Here is an 18488-nt window from a genome sequence, read left to right on the forward strand (position 1 = left end):
AACGCAAGGTATCTAGGATAAACCCCCAGACGTGTTTCAAATCGGAACTGGCTTAAGATGCGGTGCAAATGTGCGAAGCCCACAGGTAGCATTCAATCGCGGCAGCGGCTCTCGCGGGAGGCAGGACATCGCACAGGGGATTTTCCAGAGTGAGCGCACTACGCTCAGAATTCCCACACATTAATGCGGGTTAGGTAGGCTATATAAAGGTATCAATAAATGAAACCCCATCACAGAAGCGCCATAGGCAAATAGCCGACGCTGCTATCATTGATGGGCTGTTTCCTCCACATACGTGTAAAATCAGCGTGTGTGTTCCTCACAGCGTGAAGAAAGGGAGATTACGCGGGTGGGGAAAGCCAGCATCCCTTTCACTAAGAGCCTCCCACTGAGCTAAAGGCGTCACGCAAACTGGGGGCCGAGCCCAAGCCCCCAGATTCCAAGAGCGCACAGATAATGCATGGTGAGGGGCTCTGAACCCGCGTCCCAGAGACCTCCAATCGCTCACTATCCGCACCTCTGAGACAAGGGGAGACCTTCAGCCAACCCAGCCTCAAAGCCCCTGAGACTTAGTAGCCTCGGCTTCCCAAATTACAGCACCTGTGTGTAAGGTTTTGCAGGACGTTGTGTTTCCAGGAGTCCTACTTATGGAGGGCACACACAGGTTTACAGGGAATAAGTAGGGGGAGGGGGACATGGGGGTGTGATGGGTGCTTGCAAGTCTTCCCTCCTAAATGATTGAGCTCGCACATGCAAGTTTTGTGTACCCAACCACGCGCTCCTTCAGATTGGTCCAATCCTGGTCATAGTTTGTTTGTGCCCAGCAAGCGGCGTCAACGTATCCTTATCTCTGATAATCCATTCATGGTGTGTTTATTGGAAAATGAAAGTCCGGCGCGGACAGGTGAAGGTCCTGGGCAGATGTCATGTCACCCAATATTGAGACTGCGCCCGTCATGACTGTAGTGGTTTTACGGCACCGGACCTTCTCTGAAAGGTGGCCCACTGTGACCCTGCCAGGGTGTCACCAGACTGGGTCTGTGGAGAGGAAGGGGCGGTGTCAATGATGCATGTCTTTTCAGTTGCACAGATGATCAAACCACCCTGTGGTACAAGTGGTGGCTCAGCAAGTCAAGTTCTCCCTGGTGCAGGTGCCAACTACACTCTGCACGCTCAAATCCAGGGCGGAGCTGACTCTGCTCTTCAACCTTTCCCAGGGCCATACTTTGAGTACATTTAAATAGTTGTATGTGATAATATCCCCACCAAAATTGTTGCCATACAAGAATGGAGCCGTTTGCGGTGACGTTACCATATGGAACCTGTGGGGGAACACCCCTGCAATCCCCGCTCTCATTTACCCCGTATATTATCCCCCTAAATAATGCTGCCTATATGCATGGCGACCCTATTTATGTGGGTAATATTACCTGATACCATTTAAACTTAGTCATAATATCTGCTGTTACAGTGCTTAGAAATGGGAGGAATCCGCCATGAAGCGCTACATGGAAAATTGTTGTTAAAGGAACTATTCCAGCGGGATCCAGGAAAACCTTCTCCACAGTAACAAAAAGTGGACTGTTTTGAAAGGCATTAGATGATCTCTGGAAATTTAAACCAGTCATTTGTAAATCAGCTTGCACAGTGCGCACTAAGTCTGCCTGCCCAATGTCCACAAAGCCAACAATCTAGGTTTACCCTTTACACTACAGCACATCAGCCATCACAAGAAAGACGAAACGCACATGGAATTGGGTGGAGGCGGTTTTGGGGTGCAAATTCCACCCCACGGCCTGCATGACCTGCCATCTGCACATGTTTCAGCTGCATGGCAGGTGCAAGAGAGAAACGTATCCCGCTGTGGGTCATTGCGCTGCGCGTTCCTAGCGCCGGGCGTGCGAATGCTAGTCACTGCAGGAGGCACCAGACATTCAGGAAAGAGGAAGAGTTTCCCTCCCCTCCAGGTGCCACTGCTCAAACCCCTCCAACTATTAGCAGCTGACATGGACCCCACACACTCGTTAGGCCTCAGTCTGAGCAGCACCCCACATCACGAGCATCTCTGAGCCCCCTTAAATCCGAAGGGGGCAGTGTCCGAGTTCCCAGAGTAGGAGGATGCCTGGGTCACAGCCCGCAATAGCACACGTGTATCCGAGCCTCTGACTATGGGCGTCGCTGTGTGAAGACCCTACCGAGCAGAAGAGCACATGGTGGCACTCAGGAACCCCCTTGGTATGTGGCTTTAATGAGCCCCGGAGGCGCTGTGGCCCCCAGCACCTTGACCAGTGAAGAGAACAGCACATTTTCACATTATAAATTCAAACTCTGCTTGTACCCCTCAAAACATATAGGGCAGTTTTTCCAATATCCTTTCCGATTTAAAAACCATGAACTTCGCCACAGAAGCGCAGTTTTAGTTTCGGCTCTTGGGTGACGTTAAGCGCCACGCGCACAGATCGGAAGCAGAGGGGATGCGAGGAGAGTCATCATACCCGTGGCCACTCCCACCCGCTACCTGCCCGGCCCTGCGCAGAACACTACAACTAGGATGTCTCTGAGCAAGCTTTGTCAAGCAGTAGCATCAAACTTTCTGGTGTGCATGATCTTCCAGGCTAAACAGCCTTCTAAGAATTAAGGACATACTAGCAGTTGTAAATGCACCATCAGTGCAATTAAAATATCTTAACGGTGCCTTCAGCCACTTTCTTTATAAGCAACATGTGTGTTCTCGCATCTGTTCTTTGCACTTAAAACTAGCGTGGGCAAAGGCAACCCTTTTGGCTTGTATAGGGACATCATATGCGTGGAATCTAGATAAATCAGACGAGTTTCCAGCTGTTACCATTTTATGGCCAGGCAGTTCCATTGTGGTAGTGCCTGGCACATGCCAAATGTCATGCCTATCCAAATGCCAAAACGGTTGTAGGAATCACACGGGTTTGGCAATGCGCCTCGAAGCCACCTGCTCGCCTTCCGTCAGACGGAAGCTGCGCTGGAGTTCTCTTGAGGACACGGTAGGGCTCGAGGAATAGTCTGGTCTTATGCTGCCCTCTGCCGGTAGCATGGTAGAACGCAGGCTTTGAACCTACTAATAGACGTGCTCCTATGGCCCAGGGCTCGGATGCATTGAAGGCCGCGTCGGCTCGGCCTGTCCTGATGGCCTGATGTCCTGGTGGCGTATATCTATCTACTCCTCTGCACGCTGCTATTTAAGCGCGAGTTCCTTTGACCAGGCAGCCTTCCCGACTCTCCGATAAATGCGATCTACACGATCTCCAAAGTGAAAGTGGTCATGGGCAGTCTTCAGGGGAGGGTATGCTCGCAAAGTTTCTATTTCACACCCCAACACACATGGCATTGCGACACACAGCCACAGGAATGAAGGCCATGTTCGCACGGTGGAACATGCAGTATTCTGTGCGAGAGCCGGCCGGAGCAGGCAGGCTGCATCCGGGTGCCTGAGGTAAGGAGGGGACTGTGTACAATAACTCATCGACGCGGAAAGAAGCTGGCGAACCAGGGCCGTGGTCAGAGCCTCGTGAAAAGACCCCCAAGGAGAACGGGGCCCCGTTCAGTAAGGAAGAAGGTTCCAGGGGTGGGCACCAGCAACAGGAAACCTCCGGGCACCCCTCCCTCGCCTTGCAGCGAGCTTTTGGAAGAACTAGAAGACACGGCTCTTGAGATGAGAGACTGCACCTGGCCTGGGCTGATCATGGCAAATCTTATTGATGCAATATCTAAGGACCAGCCCCGAGGACTTCGGAGGGTATCCGCTGTCGGATTCGTAACCAGTGAGAGGCTCTCAATAGCGGGAAAGCGCATGATTTAGGTAGATTGTGAATGCGGAACCCGCCCACCTGGCATTCCCCCAATGCCTTTATACGGGGAATCGGGCTTGCACTGTATCAAGGAGCCGGCCCCCGTGCAAGTGAAACAGGAGTCCGCGAGCACCTCGCCCACCCGCCTCGTGTTACTAAAATCCGCTTCCCAGAATGCACCCGGATTCGTCACTGATTGGGCAAGCGGGTAGAAGCAGCCAGGGGGACTAGGGCGCGGCTGCCTGGCAGGGCCATGCACACGTGTTTATGTCCCAGGAGAATGGCCGCCGTTTATGAAACATTAAGTGGCAAGCAGCTGTCCAGTCCCCAGAGCTGGGCTTCATTCAGGCCACTTGGGAACGAGTGTCCGAGTCAGGGAAGATTTAGACTGAAGCGTGAGCGTGATCTTACAAACTCCATTCATGGAGATCGCCCAGGGGATGGATATAGAGATCAAACCATAAAGGAGAACGGGGTGACCCCTGAGGTAGCCCGCAAGAGACTGCGGTGAGTCTGCAATGTTTTTACAGGGTCAAATCTGTTGCCTACAAATGAAGTCCAGCATCCACAGTGGGACACCCCAGCAGCTTCCAATAGCTGGACAAGGAAAGTCTTCTGGTCCACAGATTCAGAAGCGGCGGACAATCCCAGCACCCCACAATAGTGTCAACCAGTCCATACCAGCATTCCAGGCAAGAACCAGGCCAGGCCTGGGTCTAATTCAGAAGCTGTGGACAAACCCAGCACCCCCCAGTAGTGTCAACCAGTCCATATCAGCATTCCAGGCAGGAACCAGGCCAGGCCTGGGTCCGTGCACAGGAGGGCCCGAAGGACTGGTCTTTCCCCCATGTAGTTGAGCTGAAGTTGGGATGCTTCCCTTGGTGGCCAGGGCCGGCCGGCTACAAGAGGATCATTTTCAGGGTCGGTGAATCCAGGATTGGCCATGCACGCTTCCTGTAGGAATAAAGGGGCGTCACCTTGCTGGAGAGACCCGCTGGCAAAGTTCACCAGCAAAGATGCAAGTACATCAGCTGGGCAGTCTCCAAAGCTGCCAAGACCCCCTCAGGCTGACAAGTGGGCTTCACGGAAGAGATGAGAGGGGTCGCCTCATCACCCAGGACTCATTTAAAATTACACTAACAGGGCATTATCTAACGCAGGAGTGGGGGGGTGGGGGGTGGGGGGTTGAGACTTTCCTTTAAAGCGCTATCTTGCTGGCTGTCAAGTCTTGGAAGGGAAAAAAGTTAAGTGTCGGTAGCTTTGGTGGGAGAAGGAGGAACTAACTGAGTTTGAATACAAAGACAGTAGAATCCTCAACAACCACAAACCGTTCCCCCAGTTTACCATTCGCTTGCAACCACAAACCGTTCCCCCAGTTTACCATTTGCTTGCAACCACAAACCGTTCCCCCAGTTTACCATTTGCTTGCAACCACAAACCGTTCCCCCAGTTTACCATTCGCTTGCAACCACAAACCGTTCCCCCAGTTTACCATTCGCTTGCAACCACAAACCGTTCCCCCAGTTTACCATTCGCTTGCAACCACAAACCGTTCCCCCAGTTTACCATTCGCTTGCAACCACAAACCGTTCCCCCAGTTTACCATTCGCTTGCAACCAGAAACCGTTTCCCAGTTTACCATTCGCTTGCAACCAGAAACCGTTTCCCAGTTTACCATTCGTTTGCAACCACAAACCGTTCCCCCAGTCTACCATGCGCTGCAACCATAAACCTTTCCCCCAGTTTCCCTTTCACTTGCAACCACATGCAGCAACTGCCGCTGAAGGGACAGGCTCATGGCCTCAAGACCGGCTTCTTTTATAGACCAGAGAGCATTGCTACACCTCCTGGAAGAGTCCACATTGTCCAGCTTTTTTCCAGGTTTTCTCCTTCTTGCGACAGTCCCTGTTTGGTGGTCTGAGAGGAGGAGAGAACTGCGGCTGTGAAGGTCTTTTAGACTTTCTGGTGCAGAGTCGGCCATGAGAATCAGACCGCCCGTCCGAGGCACTGGGACACCAGTTCAGATACAATGAGCAAGACTTCTAATGAGAACGTGGAGCGAAGCAGGGGGACGGGCCATTATCCTGGATGGGTGATGGTTTACTCCTGGCAAGAATCGGGGTGGGTGGCTGGGGGTACATAATGAAAGAGATGATAAAGTGGCCCGGCCAAGGGTCAGGAGATGTGTTGGACAGGGTGGGCCTCGGGCCCCTCTCTAAGATGAGGAGAATGGCTTGCTGCTTTTCACGCCACTGAGCCATGATGGCAAGTTACTGGCTCCGGGCCAGTCACAATGAGGGTGAGTCTTCTAGAGGGCGGGGGGGGGAGGGGGAGCAAGCCTGTGGCTCTCGGGGTGGCTACAGCAAAACAAGAGAGGCAATGGCTGAAAGGTTCAGAATTAATCGTAACCTCTGGCATTGCTCTGGGCAACCTTCAGACCCAAGCTGCTCCTTCCTGATGAGGTCGGAACATGTCTGGGGATGCTTGGGGTCTCGTACAGAAGGGATGTGACCAAGCAGTTCGGGCTCGACTGCCTCTTTTGGGGTGGGACCCGGCCTGATTTGCATATGGTCTTTCCCCTTCTGTAATGACTTTGGGGTGAAGAGCGATGGTCTGGAGGGTTGCCCAGGGAGTTTAAGATTAATTCAAAACCTTCCAGTCATCACCTCCTTTTGTTTTGCTGTGTTGTATAGAAGGACATGCGTAAATGGTCATGGAGTGGGCGAGTAGGCATGTGGGATGTTGAGGAATATGAGTGGGTGATATAGTACAAAGCATTGATCTCTCTTTTTCTCTCTCTCTCTCTCTCTCTCTCTCTCTCTCTTTCCCCCCCCCCCATTCTCTGTCCTTCATTCCAGACGAACATCGGTTCCATCCTGGCCTCCGTGAACCCCTATAAAGCGATCCCCGGCCTCTACGAAGCCGCCGCCGTCGAGCTGTACAGTCGGCACCACTTGGGGGAGCTGCCACCCCACATCTTTGCCATCGCCAATGAGTGTTATCGCTGCCTATGGAAGAGGCATGACAGCCAGTGCGTCCTGATCAGGTGAGTGCCCGATTGCCAGCCAGTGTGCCCTGATGAGGTGAAGGTCCGGACTATAGCAGTCGTTGGCACTTGTTGTGCCCTGGTCAGGGGAGTGCCACAGATGCCTTCCGCGATCCTGGGGCTGAACAGGTGAAGATAAAGCCCGTACATTACATATATAGTTAAGGATATTTATACGGCGCACTATCACCACCGGAGTGGTCCCCTCGCTCTCTGGTGGATCTGAAAGAAAGGGGGTAGATTAGGGCGTGGTAGTAGGCTAAATGTTTGGAGAACGAGCAAGGGAGCTGTGATGTACTGTTGGTAGCTTCAGTTCGGTTAACAACGTTCTCTGAGCTTTGGGTGTGGTAGCCGGCCGGAATCTGTCGTGTGCTGTTGTGTAAGGCCCTGTGTGGTGAATTAGTAGTTTCAGTGTAGTGAAGTGCATGCGGGTTGCTGTGGTTTAAGAGGTATAGTTGTGTTTAGTTAGGATTTTAGCAGTGTTTGAAGAGGGCTGAGGTTTTAGTAGGGTTGGTTATTAGCATTGTTGTCTGGAGAAACGCACGCTCATTAGTGTCTTTCGAGATTTAGACACATTTCTTCCTTACAGTGACCCCCAGTTTCAGCGTGAAAAGACGGTCACATCTCACTGCTTATATGTTGCGCTAGTTAGTTTCTAAAACTCTCGTTTTGTTACTCGGGCCAGCCCCTACACCCCAGTCTGTGCCTGATGCAGACTGAGCCCGGTGATCGATCTACTTGTTACCTATGCCCAGTGCCTTAAGTGGCACTACAAAATGAGCTGGGGCTCATCAAGGGGGCATGGCCTAACGGTGGGGGTCGCCTGTTGGCCCGTTAGGCCACACCCCCTCGACGAGCCCTGGCTCAATGGGCTACTGGCACCCCTGCCAGGCAGCCTTTTGTAGAGATCAGCCCCCTCTCCCCTAGGGGAGAGGGGGCTGATCTCTGCCTTTATTTTCTAAAGGCTCGCCTGGCAGGGGACAGCGCCTTGCCTATTCAGCGTTAATGGTGGCGCTGGCCCTCGCCAGCTGGGGAGGGGAAGTGTCACCATTAAGGCTGAAAGGGTGAGGCCGCTGGAAGCTGAGGTTGTTTCCTGAAGACTGATACTCCCGCGAATGCGCGGGAGCCTCAGCATTTATAAAACAAGGTCTCTGCTTCCAGCGGCCTCACATTTTCTCCAGAATGGTGGCGCCGGCCCACAGGCATCTCTTGCTTGAAGGGATGCCTTGCAGGTGCAGTGCCACCATTATGGCATTTTTTTCTTAAGCCTGAAGCTTTCGCACACGACCGAGAGATTCAGACATTTAGAAAAAAAGCCTTTTCGTGTAGTGGCCAGGGCTGCCAGGGTAGATTAATGGGCCCTGGCAGGGCCCTGCCTCAAAACGAGATTTCAGAGCCTGCCAGAGCCCCGGCTCACTTAAAGCCCTGCATATGCCCATTCTCATAGCTCCGTCTGTGTGCGACATGGTACAGTTTATTCATTGCCCGCATGTCTTGGTTTACACAAGTGAATAATCATACCTATGTCTCGGATGATTTTGTTGTGTGTGTTGGGTTGGTCACTTGGCAATTCTGTGCATCTCCTAGGAAACTTCTAGGGTTTCGTGTATGTTGGTCTAGTGCATTGTCTTCCACTTACTAGCTTGGGTGTGGGTTTGATGGTGTGGTGCTAGTCCCCTCATTTTGGCTGACGGGTTAGCTTATATGGAGGGGTTGTTATGTGGATGGTTGTCTTGTGAGTGTGGACAGTAGTTGGATAGTGTTGATGCACAATTGCGTTGGGTTGGGGTTTACACATGGTTCATGTTGTCATGTTTGTGGGGGATGCTTGGTAGTGAGTAAGGTTGATAGTTGTGCATGTAGTTTGTCTCATCCTTGTTAGCTGCTATTCTGTCCTGATTGGAATGTTGCTCGTAATCGGTTTCGCCTTGCATGGTCTCTTTAGTTCTTGCGGGTGGTCCCCCTCTCTGTAGGTTCTAGGTGTTATGTATACTGTCTTGGGTTCTGTTGACTGACTCTCTTTGCATTTTCGGTTTTATTATTTCAGCTGTTTCCGCCTGGCTCCGAGGCCTTGCAGAGCCAGGTTTTTAGTAGTTTTCGGACTTTTAGGTGGCCTTCTGTGTTTCTAATTTCTTTCAGGAGGTTTTTCCAGCTTTTTGCGTCAAGGTGGGAGAAAGAGGAGCCCCCAGGTTTTTTCCTGGCATATGGCTTTGGTTCCAGGCGGATTTCATTGCTTGATCTAAGGAGTCTCGTCGGTTTTAGATGTTGGATGCCCTATGTGTTATGCACATTGTTTTGAAATTGATACAGAAGCTTTTTTAGCGCTGGTGTGATGTGGTCTCTTCTAGATAGTTTGAGGAGGAGCCTGGCCGCTGCGCTTTGGATGCGTGGTAGTTTCTTCAGCAGGTATTCCGGCATTCCGAGGCTGTTTGAGTAGTTGATTCTTGACATGAGGGTGACGATTGTCAGTGTTTTGTGGGTCAAGGACTGGAATGATAGGATTCTCTTTTGTGTGAAGAAGGAAGAAGCATTTCTTAATTTTTGTGTTTCCTTGTGGTTCTAATGTTAGTGCATTGCCCATTATGACTCGCACGTTTTTGACTACGTTTCATGGTGTGGGCGCGGCTCCCAATTCTATCGGCCATGGTATGTGGGTGCTGTTCTCTTGGTTTTTAGAAATAATCACGATTTCTATCTTACCTGTGTTGATTTTTAAGTTGTTGGCACTCATCCAATCGTAGATTTCATTGAGACCTTCTCCTAGAGCGGAGTGTTCTTCATTTTCAATTTTGTAGATGATTTGAGTGTCGTCTGTGTAGTTGTAGTACGTAAGATTGTGTTTTTTGAAGATTTGGATTAGCAGAGTCTGGTAGATGTTGAAGTACAGTGGTGATAGTGATGATCCTTGTGGTTATCCAGAATCGGTAACTCGAGGAGCAGATTGGAAGGGCTTTATCCAGAATGACTGTTCTGTTTGCTAGGAATGATTTTGTCCAGAGTAGTGCCAAGTCTGTTATAGCTATATCTTCTAATCTCTTGATGAGGGTGGCATGGCTTACTGTGTCAAATGCTGCTGAGAGATCGAGAAGAATTAGGGCGGAGGTTGTGTTGGAGTCGGCGTTTGTCTTTAGGTCATCCCATATGGATAGGAGTGCTGATTCTGTTCCTCTCGTGGGTCTGAAGCAGGCTTGTGCTTGGTCCAACAGCTGGTGTTTTTCTACGTGCTCTTTGGTTAGTTTGTATATATAGGTTTCTAGGAGTTTTCTGGGTAGGGGATGTTTGAAATAGGTCTGTAGTTGGAGAGGTCTTCCACGTGTTCTTAAGGAGTGGTTTAATATACACTGATTTGAAGGATCGTGGTAAAGTTCCTATCGCGAGCAACAGATTCAAGAGGTTTCTGTAGTATTCTAATGACGTTCCTTCTGTGAGGATTGATTTGTAGATGTCTGGTGGGCAAAGGTCCATGGACAAGCCTGCTTTCTTGCCATCTTTTACCAGCTTGACAAATGTCTCTACTGATATTTGTGGGAAGTTTTGGAGTTTGTGCTCTGGTTCCTCGTTTGATCTGGTTGGTTATGTGTTTGGGTTGGTTGGTCTGTTTTGTATGATTTGTCGGATGTTGTTGATTTTATTTTTGAAATGGCCTGCTAGGTTGTTGCATAATTTCTGTGAAGTATCGGAGTGTTGTCGCAACCTGGTGGGTTTCTCATTTCATTTATGATGTTGAACATTTCTTTTTGTGTGTTGGTGGCTTTGGTGATTCTATCGTCATAGTGCCTTTTTCTTTGCCTTTTCAATTTCCTTCTTGTACGATCGGATTTACCTTTGGAACTGAGTCTTCTTACTGTGGTCATATTCTTTCCTCCATTCTAGTTGCAGCTTCTTGGTGTTCTTTTTCATGGTGCTTAGTAGTGGGGTGAACCATTTTGCCAGTGCTCTTTTTCTTGAAGCGGTAAACTGTTTTTCCGGGGATATGCTTTCAATTGTATCAGCGATCCAATTATGAAGTAGGTCTGTTTTTCCATCTAGGTCTGCCTTGTCCATTTCGGTTGCAGACGGTTTTGTCAGCTCAAGTTGTTCTATTAGGTTGATTGCTTTGATGGTTTTCCAGTTTCTTTTTGTGGTGTTTGGGAGTTTGAGGGGCTGGATGGTAGTTTCATTTGGTAGCGTGATCACAAAAGGGATGATGAGATGGTCGCTCCAGAGTATCTGTATCAGCGGTGCGGTGGTGATAAGTTTTTTGTTGGCGAAAATTGCATCAAGTGTGTCCTGCCGTGTGTGTTGCTCCTTTGACCAGTTGTAGTTTCATGGTTGCTAGTTGCCCGATTAGTGAATTTTGTGAGTTGGCGAGATTTCCTTCAAATGATATGTTGAAGTCCCCTAGGATTATCAGATGTTCATGTTGGATGGCTATGTTGTTGATGGCGTCTATGAAGTTGTCGACGAAGGTTGCATCATATGTCGGAGGTCTGTAAACCATTATGAATTTAGTGTTTGTTTTTGGGTTTACTGATCAGTGTATGATCATAGATTTTCAATTCTCGATGTTTAGATGTTCGTCTGTTCTTATTTTCAGGTGTTCTTTGAATGCTAATGCAAGGCCTCCTCCTTTTCTTCCCTTTCTGTTTAATTGTAGGCATTTAAAGTTGATGGGGAAGAAGCTTTGGAGTGTGATTTTGTAGTTTTAGTCCAAAATAGGATATCGATATTATTGTCGCACAGCAGGTCAAAGATCTCTGAGTGCTTTGACATCGATCTTGCGATGATTAGGTTGCAGGGGACTTTTATGTTCCGATTTGGCTTGCGTTTTTTTATCGGTGTCATCTTCTGACCGGTGTTTTAGTTTTCTTCCACGCTGGTCTCCGGTTGTGGTGGTGATACAGTTGTGTTTGTCTCATCATCGAATAGCTCTTCCAGGTTAAGTCTTAGGTTTGTGTTTTCTTCAAGTTCCTCTTCTATATTTTGTGGTTGTTGAATGGTGGGGCCTCGTGTTCTTGTGATATATGGGGTTAGGGCATCAAGCGTGTTCTTGTTCCCTCTGGCTTTGTGTGTCGTTCTTCTCCATGGCTGTCTTCTGTTGTTGGTCTTTCTTGATTCGTTCGTTGGGTTGGTTCATTCCGGTGAGGAGTGGTTGTTTGAGAGGTATGGTGTTGGGTATAGAGTGTTCTCTTCTGCCAGCAGTAGTTCTGTTTTCTGTGTTTGTTTGGGTGTGTTGCGTGGTTGAGGATCTGTGGTGGCGATCAGTTGGGTTTGTTCTCTTTCCCATTTGCCTTTCTCGTGGTCCTATTCATTTTCATTGTATTTTGTGTTTGTTTGCGGTAGATTGTTGGGTTGGTGTGGGAGTATTGCTCCCTTTTTTTTTTTTTTTTTGGATTGTCCGAGATGGGTTCCTTGTAAATTACTAACTTTGTTTTGTTTCAGTTTCCTTTGCTGTTGTATGGGCGGTAGCCAACGTGCAGTGCTTTTGCAGTTTTTTTTAATTATGATAGTACGATTGTAGGTGCTTTTCCGGATTTGTTTCGTTCAGTTCTTTGCTTCCGTGCGTGTTTGATTACGGGTGGGGCGCTGTTGTCGCGCACAGTCAGTCTTTCGGGCTTAGTCCGGGTGTCTTGCTGGGTTAATCTGGTGTTCAGTGGGTTTGTCCGGTAGATTGCGAGCTGCCTGGGGGAAGCTAGCTAGCTACTGTGTATCTGGTTGTATGTATGTCTAAGGAGACACAACTGTGTTTGGTTTGTGGCTGTCTGAATGATCTAGTCATCGAGGATATAGCTAGTGCAAACATGTTAGATGTTCGGTTAGGATTATATAATCTTCTCTGGGAGTGATGTAGGCTGAGATTCAGTGTCCTCTCTCCAGGGGCGAGGAAGGTTAATTAACTAATGTTCCCTTGTTCTAGAGTGACTCGGGCAGCATTAACAACTGTGTCTTAGTGCGAAGGTAGCTATTATTTACCGTTCCATCTTAGTGTTGTGCCGGCTAGTATTCACGGTTCCATCTCGATGTGGCGTGGGGTAATGACCACTTTCCTCTCTGTATGTGACTCGAGGTAACATTAACAATTCTCTCCGAGTGCGATACGGGCTAGTAATTCACAGTTCCAACTCATTGAGGCACAGGCTGATGGTTACAGTCCTTACTAGATGCAACTCTGGTAACGTTCAGAATCCTCACTTGTTTTGAAGCTGGTCAGTGTTAACAGCCTAGTCTGCTATGTTCTGTGAGTAGGTAGAGTGGCAGGGCTTCCGGAGTACAGTGATTGCGCAAACTCCCCGCCCAAGGCCACACCTACCTTGCTGGTCGCTGCTGGTTGATGGCTGGCCGCTGGCCTGCCCTGCTGACACCTGCAGACACAGTTTGGAGCCGCTGCTGTAGGAGTCGCCCATTGCCTTGAGGTCCTTAACAGCAGGGGCTGCCGGGCAGGGGGCTGCCCTGGTCGGGTCTAGGATAAGGAGGGATGGACCAATTGGGGCCTGGTGGAGGGCACAGGAGGCGGGACTGGGGTGGGGAAGCTGGAAAGGGTGCTGGGGGAGCCATGGGGGTCGCACTGGGGGCAACAACCGGAAAGGTGGATTCTGGAGGGGCAAGGGCACAAGACAAGAAACCTTACCTGTTGCCAAGACGGGAAATGGCGCAGGAAGTGTTTGTACAGCGGGTTAGACCACTGTCTTGCACACCTGTACTTGTGACCAATCGGGGCCTGGGGGAGGGTGTGAGGCGGGACTGGGGTGGGGAAGCTGGAAAGGGTGCTTGGGGAGCTGCAAGGGTCACTCTGGGGGCAGCATCCGGAAAGGTGGATTCTGGAGGGGCAAGAGCACATGACAACGCTTACCTGTTGCCAAGATTCGAAATAGCAAATGTGACCTGATATTGAGTGCCTCTTGCACCAGGCAACTGCAGCCAGGGTGAGCTGGCGAGGGGGATGGCAGGGTACCAGCCAACGACAGCGACTGCTAGCTCATCCTGACAATGGCACGAGAACCAGGCAATAGCCAAGCATTGGGGCAGGGCCACAAATAGGAGCCAGCACTGCCATGGGCACTAGGCAGTGATCCATAATCAAGAAGCATGACAGTGGCACAAACTAGGCCTATGTATCAGCACTTTTTCTGGGCTTTTTGGCACCCCCTTTTTAGTAGTAGCTACTTTGCCAGTTAATCGGTGCCCTTTTCAGCCTCTAGGCGCTTTGAGTGTTCTCGCTCCGACTTCTTTTGGCTCTAGGTGCTTAAAGTGGTTCTCGGGTGATTCTTCTGGGATCTGCCCCCTCAGTGTGGAAGTTGGGAACTGTTAACCTGTGGCTTTAGAGATACTTTTTTAGGAATACTAATGGGGTTACCATGGGGGGCAGGGACCCCCACAGCCAATGAAAGCTGTTCCTGGGGTTGGTATACAGAGGAACACCAGGTCAACCCCTTAACTCCCACCATTGAACAGGAAACGCACGTCTTGGGCAAAAGTTTACTGACCCTTTAAGTGTCTTGGAGACCAGTGACCTCTCACAAGGGGCACACCTGCTCCCAAACCAGACTGGCCATGATGCAGGCCTGAACCTCACCTGCAATCATTCCAATAGCTCGCTAGCACTGCCCAATCTTACAGCAGGTCCTGCTGGACACGCGCGGCCCCGCTGTGGTCTTCCGCCACGTGCGTGCATGCGCAGAATCATGCAGACAAGAAATCCAAGATCGCGCAGTGGCTTTTTAGAGCGGCTGTTCCAATGCAGGAGGTGCAGAGAAGGCTGGCAACTAGAGGGAGAAGAGACATCAGACAGTGGTTTGAGAGTGACATCAGGTGGTGACAGGAGGAGGTTGGGATCCGGGGAAAGTACTGATGGCCAGTAAAGGGATAGCCAGTGAGTGCTGGAAGCAATGAGCGAGCACACTTGGCTCAGGATAGGAGGTAGAGTTGAGATCCCAATTAGAAGCGGTGAAATCCCTGGTGGGAAGTCGACCAATCATGTAGCCTGGTGTTGAGGAGGTCTGGGACCAGAGGAGGCGTAGGGAGGTGGTGCTGCTGGTACAAATCAGGAGCCAAGAAAAGGGTGGTGATGAAGCCCTCCTGGATCCTCTCTGGATGAGAAAACCAAGATGGCTCTGTCATGAAGTGAAGGAGAGACTCCACCTGTGTGTGCGCAACCGCCGACAGAGACTCGGCCGCGTCTACAGAGTCTGAGTAGATTGGTGTTTGGTGTACCCCATCATCCACTAGAGATTAGCCAGAGGACTTTTAGAGAATGGACGTTGGCCTGCGAGAGACCGAGAGGTGGCTCTACAATCGCGAGAACTTTATAAAGAGACATTCCATAGTGCAAGACTTTTCTTTTGTTGCACTTGAACTTTCAGACTGCCAGGAAGTACTCTCTAGAGCAAGGGCCCTCCACCTGCAGCTCTCCAGAGGTTTCGTGCTTCTACTCCTACGATCATGACTATTCTGATTAGGGCTGATGGGAGTTGTAGTCCAAAGCATCTGGAGAGCCAAAGGTTGCAGACCTCTGATCTAGAGAGATTGAATCCGGTGTTTGATTAGACTCCCACAGATCAGGGAAGGAGCAAAGGTCCTGATGAAGCCACAGAGGACAATATGTTAGACCCTGTTATTCATTAAGTTGTTTGAAGGACTCTTTGGGTACGAGGCAAAAAGGCCAATCTAACACCAACATAAGAGAGAGGAATTTAGGTTCAAGTCCTGGCCAAGCCAGAGTTATGTATTTTTGTTTTCTTTCTGTACAGCGATTTTTAAGAATGAAAATAAAGCAACTTCCTTCCTTACATCGGGCTTGATTTAGTCTGTTGATGAAAGCTCATAACATGACAGTGGTTACCCTTTGAGTTAGTCATCACTGCTACTGATGCTCTGGCTGCCCGCCTTTAAGACCCGTGCTCCAGTGGGCCAGTGTTCCAAGTTCTCTATGTCGTTTATCGTGTCTGGTTCTCTAGTTGTGGCTTTGTGTGTTTTCCGGTTGCTGTGGTGTTGTCTCACTTTGCCTTGTTTCCTTGATTTGCAGCGGGGAAAGTGGAGCTGGAAAGACGGAAAGCACGAAGCTCCTGCTGCAATTCCTCTCGTCCATGAGCCAGAACTCGACGGGGGCTCCGGCGTCAGAGAAGGGCACGCATGTGGAAGAGGCCATCATGGAAAGCAGGTATGGCGGGTGTGGAATAGGGAAGAGTGCCCCAGATTCCCACCCGGATCTTCGCCTGGGTGCTCAGTGGCTTTATGTTCAATAGCAATACCCCAGTGAGCCTCCCGCTGTTCTGAGCACACTTTCTGCGTGCAGGCTCTTTGGCCAGGTGTGGTGATGATGCTTGATTGCAAGGCGTCGGCTTTCAGGCCAGTTCTTTTGCAGCAGGAATCTGTGATGGATTCACATAATGGGCTTAAACCTTTCTATAAGTGGGTAGCTCTAGAAACTGCACCTAGCTTTACTTGTGTTGGCGGCCATCATGGGCATGTCCAGAAGGGCTGCCAAAGACTCGAGGCCCGCAATGCCCCACAGATCTTTGTAGTCTTTTTTTCTAACATTGAGCTTGATGGCAGTGTGCACAGTGGAGACAGTCATGTGAAGAAGGCCCATAGCAACAGAAGAGGGTAACATACCTAAGGTGGCTATAATGATAAGGTAGTGAAAGATTAGTTCAAATAGTTTATGCGTCAAGTTCCTGTGTATTTTTCGTGTTTATGCGTCAAGTTCCTGTGTATTTTTCGTGTTTGACGGCTTGTAGAGAACACTATTGAAGTTCTGCCCGGAGTCCAGCACATGCTTCTTCTGTGCCCCGATACCTGCAGGCTGCGGTGCTTTATAAATGGATAGTTTGGGTTTGGCGTCTCTGGGAGCAAAGCGTGATGAGCTCCTTGAGGGTCCTGCAGAGACCCCTAAACCTTTTGCTTCCCCCCCTCCCCCCCCGCCGGTTTTCTCTGAACTTCGCCTTTATCTTTGGGGTCAGACCAACGTCTAGTGCAGTCCCCCTGTCAATGCGAAACGTTTTAATGTATAGATGGCCCATACGGCTCCTGTGACAGAGGTGCCTTTTAAGCACCTTCATTTTGGTCCAAGGGTAATTGTTTCCCCTACAATAGTGTTGTGGAGCAGGCGACTGGCAGCTGTACTTTAGTTTTGGCTTTTCGGGGGTGCAGCCCGATTTGTCATCTGAAGCTTTCGCTTTCATTAAAGTTCTGCGCTCATCCATTTTCTTTAGGCCATCCCTTGGTTTTTCAGACCCATGACCCACAACTAAAATGGCATTTGTGCACGCACGGGCTCAATTTCAGCCCAGCACTGCACCTTCTGTGTGGGGTGGGACCGGATTACACTGGTCCCTTGCCCCCAAGCATCTCCAAGACAAGACACACACTGTATGGGTGGGCCTGAGTGGCAGTTTTTAGAGCCAGTCTAATGGACCTTTGAGTGTCTGCTTGGGATGTGATTGGAGGGCGGCCTTAGATCAGCCCATGAGTGAATGCATACACCTGAGGGTGACCCTTTTCCTCCCTCAATTATGCTGGATTCTTACCTGATGCTGGGCTGCTGAATGTTAGGACCAGGTTTGGTCAGACCAGCTGAGCCCCCTGGCTCTTCGTCTCTTGCCCAAGTTTCGCCTTTTGGCCGCTGGCTGTTCCATCCTGGAGCTGTTTCTGGGCTCTGTTACTGCAGTCTCTGTGGCTTTGACCTCCGAGACCTACTGCCTTCTGGATGATGGAAGCCTCCATCATCCAGAAGGCTTGTCGGACACCTCTACCCCACCAAGCTCTTCGTTTGGGATGTCTTTGGTCACCTCTATGGTTTCCCCTACTTATGGGTCCGGTTGTTGCAGGCTGCTCTGTTTTGCCCTTCGAGCATTATGGCTTTGCATGGTTGCGTTCCTACGGCCTCCTGGTAACTTTTTGGTCATTCAAACTGCTCCTGGTTGGTGTATCACACTCTTGGGAAGGCTGATTGTTTTGGTTGGGGTCATCTAGGTCTTCACTGGATTGGGGTGCAACTCCCTTTGTATGGAATGCTGTAACACGACCTGTGGAAGAACCCTCTGTGGGTTGTTTTGCCGTACCTGGGTAAAGGCCTCTGAAACTCGCCCTGTGATTAATTACCATTAGGGCCTGGACTGATGAGCTATTTGCTGGATTTCAAATCTGGGGTCCCCTCCAGCCGGTTGTAGTGGGGTTCTACAGGTTACCCCTCTACTGGAGTTCCCTGTTAACTTACATTGACCCAAATCTTGCTCTGCTTCCTTCCTTCTTGGGTCTTCTGGTTCCTGAGCCTGGAACTGGATCTTTTTGCGGTTTTCTCCCCCTTCATGGTGGTCTTCTCTGAATTTGTTGGGGTTGTTTGCATCTTTTAGTGCACCTGTGGGGCGGAAGAGAGACTTACCTGCCTCTTTCCTGTAACCACGGGTCTTCATATTGAACGCATCCTGTTATTCTCCCAGGGAACTTTTGTCAACTTGGAAAACTCCACCAAAGAAACTTATAAGAGTAATTACCTGAACAATTAGATTTTGCCGGGTCCCCCCTGGGTCCCTGCAGTGCCCTGCAAGAGGCTGGAATCTTAGCCTTTGCCACAGATTTAATTCTCATTTTTGTGAGTCCTTGTATTACCGCATAAATTGTGGTGCTTTCGCTTCCTGGAGTGT

General features: G+C 49.9%; 1 protein-coding gene across 1 annotated transcript in view; it reads left to right on the forward strand.

Moving 5' to 3' along the window:
- Positions 1–18488, forward strand: part of LOC138489261 (unconventional myosin-X-like) — a 788454-nt gene that overhangs the window by 340963 nt on the left and 429003 nt on the right. Inside the window, exons 4-5 of the mRNA XM_069616957.1 lie at positions 6680–6867; positions 15869–16003. Of these exons, the coding sequence (XP_069473058.1) occupies positions 6680–6867; positions 15869–16003 (323 nt within the window). The remainder of the gene's footprint in view (positions 1–6679; positions 6868–15868; positions 16004–18488) is intronic.

The sequence above is a fragment of the Ambystoma mexicanum genome, chromosome 9 (assembly GCF_040938575.1).
Source record: "Ambystoma mexicanum isolate Mex_15411 chromosome 9, UKY_AmexF1_1, whole genome shotgun sequence".
NCBI lineage: Eukaryota > Metazoa > Chordata > Amphibia > Caudata > Ambystomatidae > Ambystoma > Ambystoma mexicanum.